Below are 16,871 nucleotides of genomic sequence, written 5' to 3' on the forward strand. Positions count from 1 at the left end.
TTTTTGTAAGGCACTACTTACACTTTACACCAGTGGGAATAATTCTGGGCCATGAGATAGAGAAACGATAGTGGTTCAGCCTTATCTCCTTCATTAGAGAAATATCATCCTGAACAAAATACATGCAGTGCAATGAGATATTTAGATTGACTTGTACCTTCACACAACACAAGCTCCTACACTTCTGAAATCTTTCTGAATCCTCACCTTGATCTTGTAGTAGCTTTCACAGGAGGAATCCCCCGTGTCATTAAGTTGGATTTTGCCCTTTTTGTGACTGAACACATCCCAGATGCTCAGTCCTTTTCCATCTTTGTCCCAGGCTCCTTCTGTTTGATAGGCTGAACCTCCGGCACCCCATGAAAATCCTAACAAACGCAACAATCGATCAGCTTGGTCGTGTTTGGCAAAACGAACAAAGGACTTTGCAGAAAATAAGTGAATACCAGTTGGAAAAGTGCCATAATAGAAGGAGCCGTGGTTGTTCTTTGTCCAGTCGAAGTCCTCAGCCGCAGACAGACACAGCACCAACATAAGCACATGGCACACACTGACGCCACAGCGGGGCTGCATGGTTCTCCTGCAGCACAAACTGATGAGATCTTCCCTGATGTATAAGCAGGGATGAGAGCCCATTCAGTAACCACATTTAATCATACGAATAGGCAAACACGTCACAACCAAGCCAACAAATACAGACTTTCTTGAAAATGAAGGATATTTGTACCAGAGAGAAACTTAAAAGTCCATAAAGAGTCATCAAGCAGTCTAGAAGCATCCAGTGTGATGGTCCGTGGGGGGTCTCGGTCCCCTAATGCAAAGCCAAATGCCTCTTTTCAAACTCAATGGAGTGTGAGCTCATCGTGCTGAGGCAGACAGATCCTATACAAACTGTGGTTTCACCTCTGTAAGCAAAGCTAATGTTTGAGAGGCTGATACATTTACAGTGAACACTCACATGACAATGCAAGAATGTTTCTACACAAAATAATATGGACATCATTGTGTTTTGGATGGAGATTAAATGTTACTTTTAAAAACCTGCCAACATTTAAAATTAAATAGTGAAAATAACTCTTGAAATATCCAATTAGAAATGTAGCCTAATATAATGAATCTGATCATTTTTATTTATTTTTTTGTTTGTTTTGGCAATAAATACCCATTATTCAATTCAGGCATGATCTTTTACAACTTTCCCAGATAAAAATGTTACAACTCCAAACCATCTATGCCTATTTACCTGTAAACCCTATAAAGACTGCATTGACTTGAGGCCTGCAAAACTTCGTTTGGGAGTGAGAACTCTCCCAAAGCAGCAGAAGATGTAGAAAACTGGACACATCTAACGAAGAAGTCTCCACTGCCTGGTGTGGCACCGCTCTTCTCCAGAGCTGTTCCCTGCAGGCAGTGTGAACGCTCACAGCATTGTGAGACTCAGTGTATTGTTTTACCTGTTTAGAAAATGCTGAATGGTTTATTCAGTTGAAAGTGTTTGCACTGCATTCCCCAATTATCTGAGTCAGATGAGGACAAGGGATACGCATAAGCTTCAATGCAAACGAAGCCCTCAATTTGTACCTAAATTCATTTGTGATTACATGAACAGTAGTTGTGTTTTACCAGATTTTAAATGAATTTGAAATTTTTAATTGGAATATGGCACATATGATTCCTGGCAAATTAGCTAAATTAGACACACCGGACATGACTCCGGCCACAAGCTGGTGAAAAATTGCTTCTAATATGGTCCTTATATGTCCAAAATTTGAATCAAGTGATATGCTACTTTAGCAGTGTGGTGGTGCAAGGAACATTTGTGACAATAAAAGCATGATACCGCTGAATCTGTATATACATATATCAATGTAATCAAAAAGTTACTATTAGTAATTCACCTGAAGAAAAAAAAGATTGCTTGTAATTATGCATTTTTAAAAATAGAATCACAAAAATGAATTTTCCAATTATATTCTAATATACTAAAATGCATCTGCAATATACAAATGTCAAGTAAAACATGTTTCGTTATAATTACAAGTGAACAATATTGAAATCAGACACACAATAAACAAAGCAAAACATTTATTTTTGTGCTTAAAATTCTCATTTCTTTTAAAACAACACGTACATTTTATTCTCTTTTATGGCCCAGCCATAACATTTCATGACACGCATAACAACCAGGATTTTGGATTTTCAAGTGAATACGTCACCAAAAAAAAAAAAAAGAAAAATGCCTAGAAAGCTACTCAGTAAGCACCTAATGATACTGTCTTATAGCATGTCAGTGACACATTCCTCACAAACTTTAAGTTAAATTATAGGGAGAAATGTAGACAATATGCTCTAAATTAGGCTAGAAATGGGCACTGCTAGCACCACTGACTATTACAATGTAACGGTTACTCCATCTGAATAAATTAAAGCTACCAACTAATAATACAACTAAAAGGTGTTCTCGTTAAGTGGCCAGATACACACACAACCCATAATTCTTAGTAATCATCATCCTCCTCATCTGCTTCAGGCACAAATTCAAACTCATTGTCATCATCCTCTTCATCATATTCATTCTCCTCGTCGTCATCATCTTCGTCTTCTTCCTCCATGTCATAATCCTCAGCACTATTCAGCAAGAGTTTGGTGCGATTGATTTCGGTCTCATCGTCAAGATTAATCTGAACCTGGAATAATATGAATAAACTTGATTTCAGTCCAGAGGCAAAGACAAAGCAAGAAAAGCTCATCGTCCAGTTACAGTAATGATCAAGATCATTTCCAACCTGTAGATACAGATCATTCCAAAACGGTTTGTATGCTCGAGACCTCACATGTTAGTCCCAAAATGTAAGCATTTTATTTAATTCAGAATGTGATAGAGCAACAAAGAGTAGAATGGAATAACACTGAGTTTTCAAAGTTTTTAGCAAAAATCCTAAACATTCATTTAGCCTGCTTTACTCTGGCACCTCTAAATTAAATCTAATTTATTACTAATTAAAACAGCTTTTCATTTAAATTACATCTAACTATTTTGTTCAATCATCCACAGACTGAAATTATTCACTCAAAACTACTACTATAATACTGGAAGAAAGCTATTGTGGGCTTGAACTTAGATGTGGTAGACATTATAAAGTTAATTAAATGTAATGCAAAATACTCTATTTCCCACTTGATTAACTCAAAGTGATCCAATAGCTACTTTTAATGAGGTAATATAAACATAAAATAAGTACACATTATTCAAAATGTCACAACATGTAGCCATTTGATGCTAAACTGAAGTGATTCATGTTCGTTTTACCTCATTTTCTGGCGAGGGGTCATGTGAAGCTCCTTCTGTTTGAGCGCTGATGATAGACTTCAAGGCCCCTTCTTCAAACTAAAATATGTGCAAATTACATGTGAAACACGAATATGTGCTCAAACATCTTTATATTTATGAGCTCACAATCACCTTCAAGCGGTTCAGCTGGTCTTGTAGCATGACTTTGATTTTGAGGAGAGTCTCCTCTTCCTTCTTCAGCTCCTGCAAACGGCTGTGCATGTTTGTTGCTGCAATCAGACCATTCCTCAACACTGAAAGAGCACACAGGGGCACATTATTTATTATTTACTGGGAATGTATTTGCTCCTTGTGGTCAAAATGAAATATTTAGGATATATATATCTTTTCTTTTTATTTCTATGTATAATGTTTTCGAAAGGAAAACTATAATATATATACTCCGTTTTTCTCGGTATTGGCAGCAACTGAAGTCAATTTTGTATCATAGCGGTTCATTAATATAGCTCAGTTTACTTCTCCATTCGTAAACCAGGGTAAGTTTAAAACAGCCTTACCTCTTTATACACACTGCCTAAAGTTCCATAACAGAATCTAAGGATAAAGATCTTAATAAGGTGCGTCGGAGATTTCTTTTTTATTTCTAACGAATCGGGTTGTTATGCTAACAGGCTAAAGTTTGGTTGTTCCTGTTGTCAAACAGGCGTCATTTCCGGGGCAAAGGGGGCTTTGCAGTGGTGACGGAAAATGTAGGAATTCCCCTCTTCTTTTATATGCTTTTAAAATTTACGCTGTCGTCGGGATTACAAATTAGATATCTATTTTTTGTTTTTGTATAGATTAGTCATTTTAAATATTAACCATTTTTAATGTTTTTTTTTCTTCATATGGCTTTTAAATTGTTCATATGGAATGCACTGAGAGATAGAGGCAGACAAAAACATGAATTTGGAATTATTATAGCTATCAAAACATTAGCTGAAGGTCTAAAATAATATTATTATAATAATAATAATAATAATAATAATAATAATAATAACTAAATAGTTAATCGAAAATAAACATATATATATATATATATATATATATATATATATATATATATATATATATATATATATATATATATATATATATATATATATATATATAAACTGATGTCAGTTTAATAGAAGATTCATCCGTCAACATTACCGCAAAGAATACGACCAACAGGAAACGCTTGCAGTATAGAAAAGTCCAATTTGGCGACATCTTGTGGCAAGTTTTTGGTAATTGCCCACTTCGTCTCGTGAGAACAGTTGCGTGTTTGATTACACTAATTAATTTAATTTTGAGCTTAAAAAATATATAACACACAATTAATTAGAATTTTTCTTTTACATCAGTATCCGAAAATAAAATATAATCAGTCAAACAAATTTAAATACATACACAGTATATATGTGAAACAGTATTATTTGACCCATCAAACCAAGATGACTAAACATTCAAATGTCGTCTTTCTATATTACTAGAAAGTGCTTTATCTTGAAAAATAATCTCTCCAGTTTAATTTTTGAATGATGTTATAATTCAGGCATGAAGGTATGTAACTTTACTCAACAGACCCCTAAATTGCAACGCCTTCATGTCATTCATACCTAAATTCATATTCAATCCTAAAGAATGGTAAGTACCAAAAATTGATTTTTGACTAAATAATGTTATCAAAATAATACTTATGGCAAATTGTATCCATCTATTGCCAGCAACAGTTTTCTCTGAGCCCGAGAAAATGTAGTAGTTGTTCAAATTTTTCCAAAATTGTGTCAGCTGGGAACTTTTTTAAACGCTGTTCGTTACCAGTTTTGTACGAAGGAATTACTTGTATTTTGCCAAGAAAAGCAACTGTAAACATTTGAACCAAATTAGGCTATCTGATATGAACCTACCTTGCATATGTCTTATGCAATTAAGCTAAAAAGATATTTGAAAGACGAAAACATCTTTGAGGTGATAACAGCTACCCAACCTACTGTACAAGGTTTGTGTGTATTAGTACTAGTGTTTCTTGTTGTCATTTATTACCTGCCATCTTTTTTTCTTTTTACTTCTGAGAGGTTTGAAGTGGCAGGTGTTAAGTTTATGGTTAAAGTCAGCCTAACTTTTAACATGTGTTTGTGGCGTTCTTTTCCCTGTTAATAGCTGAGGGTCACTGTGCTGGATAACACATCAGGAACACACCTGGTAAAAATATAATTTACTTGACTCTTAATAATTGCTTTGATTTAAACATGAAATTATTAAATGTTGCAGGAATTATAAAGTTGAAGATATTTCTTAAAATACATTTACAATAAGCTTAACTATGATAGAACATTTCAAGCTTCCAGTGGACATTTTCAGGAATGCTTGTAAAATTGCCCTGGATTCAGATTATAAACAGCAGATGTAAAAAAATATACACACCCTTGTTAAAATACCAAATTTTTGTGAAGTAAAGAGACCATAAAACTCATTTGAAAGCTTTGTATACTTTAATGTAATAAATATTTTTGTAAAATTCACCTGAAAAACTACAAAAAATCTGTTAGCAGGTCAAAAATGAAAAATAAAATGTCCGTCAAGCACACCCTTGAACAAAAACTTTGTTGATGCACCTTTTGAAAAAAACTTCCCCATTCAGTAGTCTTTTGGTTGGAGCCTCACATCACTGTTTTCACAGTCTTTTCCATGATTGTGTAGCCTACTGAACCAGACCAGTAAGTCTCAGGTAACCATAGCAGTTAATCAGCTGGTTAGGGTGCAACACCATATGTTTTCCAGTATTTAATTCTTTAACAATATTTACATTTTCTGAGGAACAGAACCTTGGGCTTTTGTTTTCTCTCAGCCATTATCATGAACCTGACAAGAATTAAAGGCTGGAGACATATTTGAGCAATACTTGTGTATAATTTTATATTGAGTTTCACTTTCAAAAATGAGTGACAACCAATATTGAACTCTACCGCAATATTTTCTTGATACATACATACAATATTTATAGTGTCTTTGTGGTAACAGATGGAAGGCATGTACCCAGGAAAACTGAATTAATCAAAAGTGAGTTGAACAACATATTAGTTTAAGGGTGTGCCTACTTTTGCAGCCAGGATTTTACACTACTTCTCCTTTTTTTTCAACAGTTTTTCCTCTAGCAGATTAAATTTTTATTTTTATTTTAAATAATACAGGGTTCTTGTTGCATCGAAGGTGGAAACGAGTAGTGATATTGTTTATCTTGGCCTAACAGATGTGGGTCTTTTTCTGTGACCTTTTTATTGACTGTATGGGGAGTCAAGTTCCTCCTAAATCCCCTACGCTTCCACAATAGTAAAAAGGAGCAAGTGGGGTAGATAACAAAATCAGTGAGAACAAAAATAAATCCCATATGGAACCTATTGTTGTGAACAAGATCTGAAACGGCTCTTAATCAGTCTTCAAAAATGTTTGAAGAGCCCATTAGGTTCTTTATAGGATTTCTTCACTAAGTCCATCCAGATGTGGATGTTGATAATGATACAGCACACAGGCACAACTGGAAACAAAAGAACTATAGAGGGGACAAGCCTGTCTCTGCTTACACACATGAAAAGAGGAATGCTGTGGGTTCCCCACATTCCCTAATTTTTCCATGTTCTGTGTATATTTAGCGGTTTTACATTCTTGGGATTCAGGGGGCACAGGGGTTGATTGCTATAGGAAGCTTCACAAAAGAAGTATAGTTTGTAGACTAAAAGTTCACATAACACAATATAGTCCTCAAATAGATATTTTAAAAAGTAGGTATATCCTCATAGGATTTATGTGTCATGACTTAAGATGGCAATGTCTTATGACACTATAAGAATACCTACACACAACCTGAAATGAACAGAACCATTTAGACAATAATGAGTTAAAATAAAGAATCACAATGCAAAACTCTGAGGGGGAGGTGGGGGGTGGGGGTCAAATGTTTGGAAAATTTTTGTCCTTTATCCTTCTTGTACCACAGCCTTAAAAAAATATATCAGCTTTCTGATTGGTTGTTTAGAGTACACAGGTGTGGGTCATTTTGTGATTGTAGTGAAGCCACAAATATACCACTAAAATTTTGAAGTTAAATCATGCTAAATGAAATAAAACCATGCTGCATTACACAAAAAGTGCACATTAAAAGTCGTATCACTCATTGGCATATGTGAATATAAGCTAACAACATTTTATGAGTTTGTCTGTCTGGTGTGTTCCTTAATCTTCATGATGCTGTTTGTTCAAAAGTTACTTAGCAAACATCTGAGGCCTTTGAATTCAAACTCCAAAAAACTTAGTTGTTCTCTAAACAACTGAAAATACAATTTATATAAACAGACTATGACTGACTTCAGAAAGCAATTGGCTGAATTTTATTGATCATCTATGTAAAGGAAAGTGAAGGAAAACCCAGAAACATTTCTCAAATTTGCATTAATACAAATTTTGAAAAGTATGTATAGTTTATCTATGTAGTGTACAATCTTGCAGTACATTTTGGTGGTCCATCAAATAAAATAACAAAGAGCTACATTTGAGTTGGTATTTGTAACATGACAAAATGTGAAAAAGTTCAAGGGGTATGGATACTTTTGCAACAAGGCACTGTATGCAAACTTCAAACAAAAACCACCCTGTTTTCCTCGTGTCTTCTGGCGGAGGGCTGTTTGTCAAATGCATCAAGGGAATTAGGGGGGTAAGAGTAACCTTACCCAGAGAGGGGCCATGAAGGGGGATTATAATGACTGTAAAGTGAGTCGAAAGATGAAAGTAGGTGGTGACCAGTTCGTGGACTCATTGGGGTCAGTAAGTCTCTGGGGAATCCATGCTTTCTTTTTTAGCCAGAGCTGTTAAAAAACCACATCATGGCCAACATTTCTTCCCATTCAGCTTTGGTCCTCTGACAACAATGCTTTACACTTAGATTAGTTTGTGCCTAACAAAAGCCTGTTTTTATCATTGAATCCACATTTCTTAACAATAGGAAAAAGGATATATGTAGGTGGTTTTAGGACGTTTCCTCTAAAACATTACACTGAGCCCAGTCCAGTGAAGGTAAAAGGTCGTGGAATGGGATAGAGCTTTTGTATCAAAGAACCTCTGTAACCTTTGAACATCCTGCCCGGTTCATTCCTGTTTATTAACAGTAGGACATTAGCTTGTTACTTATGCCTTTTGTGATTTTATCGGCTCATCTAAAGATCAAATAGAATTATGTCTTCCTTCTACTAAATACAAATTGACACGAAGATTTTATTTGAGTACCTATTTCTAAAGTTTAGTAAGGCTTGCTACATATGTCATGGCTAACATTTAGCCAAGGGTGGAAGAAAATGGATGGATGGATATGTAGTGCACCACTTCAACGCTATGAGAAATACTGAGCCGAATGAGATGGCTGTTAAAAGTTAGTCCTCTACTCGGAAGCATGGCCAACACAGACTGAATGGCTATGCTAACTTTCTCTGCTGCCACTGCTGAAACAACAAGCAGACTGCAATTCTAAAACATCGCAGAAAATCAACATCTTAGTTCACAACTCTGCCTTCTGTTCACTGATTGGCCCCGTTGAAATTTAACTGGGAGGAAGTAAGCTGAATGGAAGAAATCCCAGAACGAAGGGAGATGAAAACCAGATAATTTTTTTTTATGAGATGTAAATATTAGAATCAAAAGGAAAAGTTAGATATTTTTGTCATTAGTGTAGAATCAAGAACTAGTAGAAACTGTTACATATGGTGTAAATTGCGAGAAGAAGGAAGAAAATGCTCATAATTTATGCATTAAGCGTGCAGAGTGGTGGTCATTTACATGTTAGGTGCAGATGTTGAATATTGATCTAATTCCCTTTAGTTTGTATTTGCACAGTGAAACCTTTTGAACTAAGTGAAATTTATCCCTTGGGCAGTCTGTCAATGACTAAAAGAGCATGATTGATAATGCTGTTAATTACCAGATTAACCACAGTGCTGCGGTATGGCCCACTGTATGGTTTTTATCTATCAACACTTGGCCCTGCATACGTGTGTGTGTAGCTGGGTGTTCACAGCAGTCATGGCAGTGTAAATCTGTCAACTTAATGTAGTTTAAAAAAGCTTTTATGCCTGGTCCTTATCAAAGTTTCTGTCTGTATCTTTTCAGTTGAACAAAAGTGACATGTCAGTAGGTTGATTTAAGCTGATCTTTAAAAACTAAAATAATGTCCAGCAGATTGAGGTTGTGCTACAGAAAGTAGAGCTTCTTGTGAATTTCCCAGGTCATGACATGAAATTCAGGGCCTCATATGAGGTTCAGAAATTAAATTAAAGTACCAGTTGCATTTTGAATAGAAGTTTACCGGCATAAAAATGCCAAAGGAACACAGATATCTCTAGTTTAATTAAGAGGCGCACAAAAGAAAATTAAAGACAAGCAATAAGGACGAAACTGTAACAAAATCCACATCTGGAGAAGATATTTAATTTGCACCGATAAACAAAATTATGTGGAAACATAATAATAAACAATACCCAGGGAATGGCTCATTATCACAATTTTTATCAGAAGTAAGCCTGGTGTTCTGCTTCACTGTATGTGCAGTGCAGTAGTTTGAATTTTAATAAGCCAACTAAATGTAAATCTTGAGAACTATTATGTCTTTTTTTAACCAAATAAAAACCAATTTTATTTCTGTAAACAAATACAGAAATTCATATTGGTTGAACAATCTGAACATTATGTGTTAATCTATATTTTTAGCATGAATTAAAAATATTCAGCTGTTTTCTCTCTAAAGAGCCGGCTTACAATTGCACACCACTGGATGACTGTAACGCTGGTGCTTACAAAAAAAACAAAAACAAACGGTGTACCTTTTAGTTTTTCAAAAATAACAAAAGTGTATTTGTTTTTTTGCTCACAGTATTAAGAAATTTGATTTTCCATTTTCATGAGGGTCGGTCAAGGGGATCCACAGGACCTGATGTGTGTTTGAGATCAAGTGCTCTTCAGGTAGAGTCTCAGTTTGCCTATTACTTGGTCAGGCTCAGCAGATATGATGCAGTTTAGTCAGGGAAAGGTGAGAAAAGAGTTTGCTGCCAGGTCTTTAGAAAATGCCTGTTTCACAGCTGAATTTTGTAAACTAGCTGACCACCCATGTACAGCGTTCATGTTACACTGGAGCTTCCTCCTGAGACCAGCTTGCAAACCCAGAGCTCAAGAACGCCTCCACCAGACTCTCAGACTGTAGCATGATTAATTACTTTTTCCTGTTTTCCTCCCTTTTTTCTTTCTCTGTGGTTTGTGTGCTCTTTCAATCTCCCAACCCAAGTGTTTTGGTGTGAATGGTTAACCTCCCTTGGTACTCTAAGTTAAACATCCTTGTAATGTCAGACCAGCAAGAAGGAAATCCACAGTGTTTTCCTTTTCTGCTCCTTTTTTCCTTGCGCAATGATTCATTAATAGTGAGTCTCTAAGCTCACTTTACTTGTATGGAGAGGATTCTCATTTATAGATTGGTGCCCAGTTGTCTTATGTGGTGAGTAATGTCTAAACGTAGGATTTAAAATAAATGAAACGGCTTGACCCTCTCTAGAAATAAAAAAAAAACAAAAGAACAAAGATACAAAACACTTGTGAAATATGTCCCAGAAAAAATCTGGCTAAAGGAAAACAAGGATCTCAATACCAAACTGTTTTAAAGTTTCACTTGAAATTTCTTCATAATAATATTTATATATTTTCTTTGGTTTACTGAGGAAAATGCAAGTTTCAAAGGCTTTCATCAAGCACATCAAATTTGTGCAGATGTTCATTATAAACCAGTCTAACCACACCCTTTCCCCCCACCTGGCCTTCGTGTGTAAATATGTATAAGAAATTGATGGATTTTATTTCCATTTCATGATTTTATTTCTTTTTTTTTCAATGTCAGATATTTTTGTCAAAGTTCTTGTAGATTTTGTACTAGTTTGAATATAGACGTGTTAGCTAAGCAAAAAAAAAAAAAAACTGCACCAATTTTACATTCCAACAAATTCAAAGATGGAGCAATATTTTCAAATTTGAAACCATAGTTAGTATGAGTCAGTGTATTTTTCAAATAGGCTACATCAGCTGTCACCTATGGGAATGGCTATCCATGCAGGTATCACTGAGCCAGGCCAATGGTCAGAGGAATGTAAGAGCACAGTGACAAAACCATTTATTTACAGGAACTTCCAAAGTTAGGTCTTAACACCCACCGCTAAAGTGGAGGAAGGCCAGGGAGGGCGCAGCTGCCAGTGAACATTGTAGGGACGACCCGGTCTGCTTTGATAGGCCGATGTGAACGTCACAGATGCCCTGGAACGCCACCCAACTTGTTTGATATTTTAAGTGCACAAACTGAGACATTCCTGACATGTGAACGGGCCGTAACAAATGATACCTTTCAAGGATCTGTGCCTTCGCATGCTGTAGGTTTCTCAGACCAGTAAGGTGGGTCAAAGTCTGGAAATGTTCCCCTTTTTGTGGCTTCAGCGACTGGATGAGGACCAAAGAAATCCTGGTGTAGATTGTTTTGACAGAGTGAAGGAAAGTGGGCAAAGATGGGATTTTGAATTAATTTCTCAAGTGTCAAAAATATTATATGTAATGTATTGTGTTTAGAGGTTTTATAGGATAAAGATAAAAAAAAGAAAATACACACATATTCCTTCAGGAATCTGTTGGTAGGATCAGGTCAACTTCTGCAACGCAAACAAAAACATGAGCAGATAAATGAAAAGGAAAGAAAGAAAAATGTTGCTTTTTCTTCAGGTTGACGCCGTAACCTTTTGAGAAAAGCAAAAATGAAAACATTTATGACTGCCAGATTAGTCAGTGCATATTAGGGGGCGATGTTAGTTTTGATTGGATTCCAGCCCAGCTCCAGTTTCATAAGTGGTTTTGTGAAATATGTTCCCTTTTTAAATTCGCCACTCGACTCCTCAAGCTGAACTCCACAAATTTGAAGGTGCTAAAGAAGCCCATTGAATTCTCCATTTCATTTAGCAGACCCTGCGCTGTGCCACAATTGATGTCATTCTACTGTTTCCTGCCGTTTTCCAGGCAAACGCCATTCCACATGCGCTTCAACAGCGTCCGTTCAGCCAAATCCTCAAATGATAGATTGTTTTACACTTCATTTAGAGCATTCGTCAAAATTCTAATGAATCATGAAAATTCTGCTAACTTCGGTCAAAAAATAAAAAGACTCTGCAGCAAAAGAAAAGCAACACCCTGACCCCTATAAAAATGATGACATTCACTAACACACAAAAAAGGAAAAAAAAATACAGCTCAAAATTACAAATCTTCTTTGTTTTGTTTCTTTTGGGCCTGTTGTTACCTTGTATTTTCCAATATTTTAACAACTTCTCTCATGAAACTAAACTAAATCTGTGTAAAATAAGGTGTAGATTAAATAACTTACATATGGTTTCCTAATATTGTAAGGCTCTAATGTAGTATTCTTACAATACTATGTTATTCAGTATTGTGCAAATACTGAATATTCAATATTGTAAAAATACTGAACAACATAGTGGTTTCAGTACCAATTCTCTCAAAGTTCAGACATCTTCTGTAAGTTTGTGTGGGGTTTCACACTGTTATACTGTTTGGATGTAAGGTGACCCTAAATAAATATTTTAGTGTAAAATCATGAGTTCACAAGCACAAAAATGCTGTAGTTCTCAAAATATTTTTCAAGATTTGTGTACTCCCCTCATTATCCTCCCACATGCATAGTTGCAAGATTAACTTTTGTCCTCCTCAAGGCTCGTTTGTCACAGTTCCAGTGGTTGTAAAGTTTTTTAGAATATTGTTCTGGGCAGGCTTAGACAAGGAGCAATTTTGTTGTAATGGTTTTATGAAGATCAAAGCACATTTGGCTCTTTTGAGTGGTATATTGTCATGTCCTTTGCGTTTTGAAGAGCAGCTACAGTTCTCCTTCCAGGCCTGTTAGGTGTGAATCTCTTTTGTCTTTAGAGGAATGGACCCCTGTGCCACATTTTGACCCTAAAAATGTTATGCATAACTAATGTGTAGCCACCAATTTTAAAGGCAGTGACTGTTAAAAAGGTTCAGACAAAAAGGTTACACAAAAACTGCTGTGATGTTTTTGAAACCAGAGTTGTTTTAGAAGCCCACCTTGGGCTGTAGGCCTCACTTAGATTAGCTTTGATCTTCAGCCTCCAGGACTACCCAATCTAAATTTTTATGAAGTCAAGATGCAAAGACAAAACCTACTGCAAGTAAGTTGTTAACTTCTTACACAATTTTAACAAAAGCTCACTTAACCAATCTTAAACTGTCTTTCACCTGATATACATGGCAAGCAACTGCAATGAATCTGTAATTATGTGAGTGATTTATTTTCTTTCGCGGCAGGTCTTGTTAAAATGTTTATCACATGTTTAATAGTTTTCATGCATCAGAGGACTCCTGCAGATTTCATAGTCTGGAAACTCACCCATTTCTGGTTTATACATTCAGTTTGTGCTTTGCATTTTTGACATGAAAAGATGATTGGTGTTTCATGCATTTTATGCTGTGAGAAGTAGCAATGTGTTTCTCCTCTTTCCCATGGCTGGACTGTCAGGAAGTAGTTACATTGTGTTGCCAGGGAGGTGTTGTGGAGGGGCTGTCCGCTCAGTGTTCCAGGTCTTGACAAGAACAGACAGGCTGGCCCGGGATGGCCTGCGTGGAGCTGCCACCACGGCCACCTGCTCACAGCAATCATCACCACCGCTCCGGCCAGCCACTGATACAGCATACAGACCCAATTAAGAGCTCTGCATGTCCCCCTCCAGCCAGCCATCACTAACACTGCCGCAAGTCTGACAAGGCTGCCTTTTTTCCCCTCAGCAAACCTCTAATTAACAACATTGGCAGCGCTGAGGCCGGCCGGTCCAGAGCCGCTGAAAGGGGCTGGGACTCTGCTCGGGTAATCAGCTTAAATACAGGTTTATTTCCTGCCCCCTGTGCCTTGCTGCTTCCAGCAGAGATTGCATTCTTTTTATCTGTTTACCTCCAATTTCCTCTGACTTGTAACATGTCCCTGAGACACACTGTCACTTCCACTTAAGGGCCGAGCGGCTGCTGCTGCAATCAGATTGTCTTGAAGCAAAGCTCAGAGCTGCTTTTGGCAGAGTATAGTTGTCCGCTACATCCCAGTCTGTTTCACGGCTTATCGTGTCTTTTCTGTGCACTCCCACCCAGGCGAGGGGCTGACATTTTTATACGTATACGTAGGCTTTAAATGAAGACCAGAATTTATGATTTGTTCCTCTTTCCATTGCAGGAGCTAGATTATATCTTACCAAAATGACTGAAAAGAAAAAAAAAAGCAATATCATAAAATGAAATGACCTCATTATCCGTGGAGGATTAATGTTCCAGTGGAGGAGGTTTGGAGGAGTTGTTGTTGGAGCTGTGGCCACAGAACTCTGTATTTAATGTCCTCTTCTTAGATTTGGGATGACCACAAGACCAGTTTGGGCTTCTCCATCACCTGCAGTTCAAATGAAACTGAGAAAAGTTCTGCTTGGATTGCTTTTTGCCAGCATGACAACAGCCTCCGTATGCATTTTGTCAAGACATTATCTGTATTATAATGTCATAATGGAATGATTTAATGGAAGCAGCTGGTTTTATTTAAATGTGTACTTTGATGGTGGAAATATTGATAATTTATGTGATGTTATGATAGAGAATATAGAGAATGCATGACTATTGAGGTGCTTTAGATATTCTTGTTTGAAGGTTGTTTCATTACAGGTAATTGTTGGTATTTTGCAGAAATAATGTAAACTGTGATTTGATTGTAGAGTTAAACTACTTAATTTTAACTTTCACCAAACCCAGATTTATTATTATTCTTATTATTACACTTTAAAAAATGGTTGTAGACATATGTAGTGTTTCAGCTAAGTGCACGCTCAGATGAATTTGCCTCCCCTGCCGAAATAACATATTCTACCCAGCAGAGGGCGCTGTTTATCACTCAGGTTATATTCTTTCACAGTGTGTTTGTGAGAGATGGTGACCATGGAAACAAAAGCAAGCACATCTCCATGCTTAAGACATACAAATCTCTAGCTTCTTATTTCTTTTAACCTTCGATGTCTGTCAGGAATTTGATTGGGATGCTTCATCAGAGGAAAGGACTGTAGAGAAACTCTAAAATGAGCCTCTGGCCTATGACCTCTGCTTAAAAATATTTGATCTCCCGAGCTTCTGAAAAATAACTGAATAGTAAATGTGCACTATATTTCCATGCTGTATTTTCCTTCAGTTATGGAAATGTAAATATTTAGGTGTTGATTTTCTGATCAGACTTCTTTTTCACCACACTGGTAGACTCTGATAAACTGCTGTTGTGTTAGGATTGAGTTTGCCCATGCACTGTTAGATATGGAATTGGCACTGGTTGTATAAACTTGTTTCATAAGATATAGGAGCTGTCCTACAGCGATGACAGGACTTGTGTTTATGATGATAGACGTGCCACCCCTTACCATCACACTCCCTCTGCCAGAAGCTTGCTGTAATCAGCAGCGTGCTCTCTGTGTTTTATTTGCACTTTGATGCAGCTCCCTCATGTAGAATTTTGGCTCATTAATGAACATCACATCCACCACATGCTCACGTTTCAGTGCATGTGCTCCAGAAAGCAGTGTAAACAAACCTGTCATGGCAGTCCTTCTACACATCGGGTATTTTGGCCAATTTATATTCTTTGGTCAGACAGCAATATTTGGTTTGGTTTTAGCAAACGCCATCCAAACATTGTCCAGTGGCACAGCTACTTTCCATGCCAGTCAGATTTGGGATTCTTATAGTAGCCACCAACCTGACTACTGTAACAGGGACCATGTTCACAGGTGCTGCTGATGAGGCGTGAGTCGGGGACCCGATGGTAGGCACCGGGGGCACAAGGAAATCAAAACAAGAATCAATAGCCAAAACAATTTGACACTGAAAAGAAAACAACCATGAACATCTGCGTTTAGCACAGGTTAAAGGTCATTTTCAGACTTCTCAAGTGAACTAAAGTTTGATCTACATTGATATGACACCCTGTCCTAACTTGAATTGAACTTGAACTAAAACATTTCTAAATCCACCAGGCATAAGTTGAGAGCTCAAAAACATAAAGTGGAGCTACTTAACTTGAATCAAATGTCATATTTCCTGTGAAAAATCTTGCCTCTCAGCTCAGACAGTTCACTTCCTTTTCAAATAACTTCTCTCTGACTTTAGTCCTAAAGTGCTAATATGAATTATGGTCCCTAGTATTAAAGATAGTCAACTACTAGATTCCTAACTTTGAGCTGTTTCCACTTAGCAATGATATTCACATCAAAGAGTGTTGTTGATCGATTCATCTGGAAGGGTCTGCTATGATCGGACAATGATCAGATTTCTGTTTCCAAATAGTAATTCACTGAAAAGAGCAAGTGAAGCTGAAAATTAGCTAATTCTGGTCACCAGCCATTTTTTTTTTATTTTCCTTCTTGCTGTGTTTCTGGTTTGA

General features: G+C 36.7%; 2 protein-coding genes across 8 annotated transcripts in view; both read right to left on the reverse strand.

The window, feature by feature from the left end:
- The window catches only part of lctlb (lactase-like b), a 9,842-nt gene extending 8,416 nt beyond the window's left edge, over nucleotides 1-1,426 (reverse strand). For 4 of the 7 annotated variants that reach the window (XR_001426758.1, XM_015047161.1, XM_015047160.1 and 1 more), the window contains exons 1-3: nucleotides 447-691; nucleotides 208-368; nucleotides 22-109 (exon numbers count right to left, since the gene is read on the reverse strand). Coding sequence is in view for 6 of the 7 variants with exons in the window: in XM_015047161.1 (XP_014902647.1) it covers nucleotides 22-109; nucleotides 208-368; nucleotides 447-636 (439 nt within the window). In the remaining variant the exon portion in view is untranslated. The other 3 variants (XM_015047165.1, XM_015047162.1, XM_015047163.1) reach the window with 3 other exon arrangements.
- A 644-nt stretch (nucleotides 1,427-2,070) lies between these two features.
- snapc5 (small nuclear RNA activating complex, polypeptide 5) lies at nucleotides 2,071-4,007 on the reverse strand. Its single transcript, XM_015047171.1, has 4 exons — nucleotides 3,850-4,007; nucleotides 3,464-3,585; nucleotides 3,311-3,388; nucleotides 2,071-2,687 (listed from the first exon to the last, which is right to left on the reverse strand). The coding sequence occupies exons 2-4, from the start codon at nucleotides 3,551-3,553 to the stop codon at nucleotides 2,499-2,501; spliced, it is 357 nt and encodes a 118-aa protein (XP_014902657.1). The 5' UTR covers nucleotides 3,554-3,585; nucleotides 3,850-4,007; the 3' UTR covers nucleotides 2,071-2,498.
- Between the last annotated feature and the right edge of the window lie 12,864 nt (nucleotides 4,008-16,871).

This window comes from Poecilia latipinna, unplaced genomic scaffold, assembly GCF_001443285.1.
Source record: "Poecilia latipinna isolate Pla-1442-1.1 unplaced genomic scaffold, P_latipinna-1.0 Scaffold811, whole genome shotgun sequence".
Lineage (NCBI taxonomy): Eukaryota > Metazoa > Chordata > Actinopteri > Cyprinodontiformes > Poeciliidae > Poecilia > Poecilia latipinna.

Excerpts from the sequence above, each read along its gene's own strand:
- snapc5 (XM_015047171.1), bottom strand. The coding sequence starts at position 3,553 with ATGCACAGCCGTTTGCAGGAGCTGAAGAAGGAAGAGGAGACTCTCCTC. Across the intron at positions 3,389-3,463 it reads ACCAGCTGAACCGCTTGAAG|TTTGAAGAAGGGGCCTTGAA; the intron begins GTGATTGTGAGC and ends CACATATTTTAG. Across the intron at positions 2,688-3,310 it reads ACCCCTCGCCAGAAAATGAG|GTTCAGATTAATCTTGACGA; the intron begins GTAAAACGAACA and ends ATATTATTCCAG.